This window comes from Lipotes vexillifer, unplaced genomic scaffold, assembly GCF_000442215.2.
Source record: "Lipotes vexillifer unplaced genomic scaffold, Lipotes_vexillifer_v1.1 scaffold395, whole genome shotgun sequence".
Classification (NCBI taxonomy): domain Eukaryota; kingdom Metazoa; phylum Chordata; class Mammalia; order Artiodactyla; family Lipotidae; genus Lipotes; species Lipotes vexillifer.
The window spans coordinates 3,679,353-3,681,348 of NW_006797390.1; the positions used below are offsets into that span (position 1 = coordinate 3,679,353).

General features: G+C 58.6%; 1 protein-coding gene across 1 annotated transcript in view; it reads left to right on the forward strand.

The window, feature by feature from the left end:
- The window catches only part of SCNN1A (sodium channel epithelial 1 subunit alpha), a 20,182-nt gene that overhangs the window by 13,891 nt on the left and 4,295 nt on the right, over nt 1–1,996 (forward strand). The window contains 4 exon segments of the mRNA XM_007469434.1: nt 595–698; nt 1,081–1,244; nt 1,669–1,767; nt 1,982–1,995. Coding sequence (XP_007469496.1) covers nt 595–698; nt 1,081–1,244; nt 1,669–1,767; nt 1,982–1,995 — 381 coding nt within the window.

Sequence of the window (1,996 nt, forward strand, 5' to 3'; positions counted from 1 at the left end):
CCCCCCCCCCCCCATCCCCCTTCCCTTCCGTTCATTTGTCATCTAGTTGTTAACGATCTCCTGTATCTCCAGTGTGCCAGGAACCACACCATTACCCTAGAGATGATTCAGACATGAATGAGATGTGGCTCCTCTCCTCAAGGAGATTATAATCCAAATGGGGAACTAAGAGTTAGACATGTGAGAAGCTAGGGATGCTGCAGGAGTTCATAATGCAGCACAGTGATGGGAGGGTCACAAGGCCAGTGAGGTCAGTTGGCCTCACCGTAGGATAGAAGGGAAGGAGCCTGGGTGGAAGGGTGGAAGGAGGGTGGAAGGAGCCTGGGCTAGAAGACAGCTGATCTGGGTTTGTGTCCCATCTCCATCCTTGCTGCTTGTGTGACCCTGGGCAGCTACTTGATCTCTCCGAGCCCGTGCTCCCTCTTCCGTGAAGTAGGGATGATGCCCAGTGAAGTGACTGAGGGCTTGTGGGCAAGGCTCCCAGCACTGTGTTGGCACATAGCAGGTGATCAGGAAACAAAGGGCTCTGAAAGTCTTCCTCTCCCTGACCCCCTGCACTTTCCCCTCTGACACCCCTCTCTCTCTCCTGCATAGGAATTACTCCCACTTCCACCACCCGATGTACGGGAACTGCTACACTTTCAATGACAAGAACAGCTCCAACCTCTGGATGTCCTTCATGCCTGGGGTCAACAGCGGTGTGCCATCCCTGACCTCGGCCCCAGCCCCTCCCCCGCGCTGTGCACCCACATTTACCCACCTTGAGCCCGCGTCCTAGTGATGCTTGGGGCCTCACTGCAGCATGCCCCTCTGTATCCTGGAAAAATCCTCTTTGTTTTTTCTCCCCCGTGGGCATCACGTGGTGCATTCCAGGTGTGGTAGGAATCCTGTCCCAGTCCTGCCTTCCGCTGCCCCTCACCCCAACCCCGAATCCAGCTCAGGGGTTGCCAGACCCATTTGCAGGTCTTCCTGAACTTGCTGCCCTGGGAGGCTTAGAAACGAGGCAGGGTGGGCGGGTGGGTTTCCACCCCCAGTTGCTTCTCCCAGACCCCCCTCACTCTGTTCCCTCCGCACCCCCAGGTCTGTCCCTGATGCTGCGGACGGAGCAGAATGACTTCATCCCGCTGCTGTCCACGGTGACCGGGGCCAGGGTGATGGTGCACGGGCAGGATGAGCCTGCCTTTATGGATGATGGAGGCTTTAACCTGCGGCCTGGTATGGAGACCTCCATCAGCATGAGTAAGGCAAGGAGGCTGACTGGGAGGCCTGGGAAGAGAGCCTCAGATGAAGGGCGGGGAGAGGGCCTGGGAGGTGACAGCCAGAGGACCGAGAGAGGTTGTGCAGGGGGAGCCTCGAGCGCGTGGAGGTCTTCAGGAGCAGAAATCAGGGGTTAGGGGCCCGGCCGAGTGGGCATTAGGAAGTAGGGATCTTGGGGGGGGTGAACCGAGAAGGGGTGCAGGGCATGCTTGGGGTTCCAGGGGATGCTCCGGGCCCAGTGTCCTTGGATGTAGTCCCGGGCATGTGTTTTGAAACGGTGAGGCAGACAGGAGAGGAGGTAAGGCAGGACATACAGCCTGGGACTGAGGGAAGACAGAGGCCGGGAAGAGGCCTTGACAACCAGAGGTCTGACCTCTGACCTCTGACTTCTCCATGTCTCTGCTTTCGCAGGAAGCCGTGGACAGACTTGGAGGTGACTATGGCGACTGCACCAAGAATGGCAGCGATGTCCCAGTGGAGAACCTTTATGGTACCAAGTACACGCAGCAGGTGAGGCTCAGCCTGTTTCTATGGCGACCATCTCCCAGGCCTGCAGTGCAGGTCAGCCAAAGCCACAGGGTGTGTGTGATGGGTGATGGGGACGGTGGAGAGAGGGATGGAGGCGCATTGTGGGGGCTGGTTTGTGCTCCCCTCCCCTGCCATTTGGAGCTGCGTCGGGGAGGGCAGTCCTGACCCCCTCCCCCTTCCTTCTCCCCTCCTGCAGGTGTGTATCCATTCC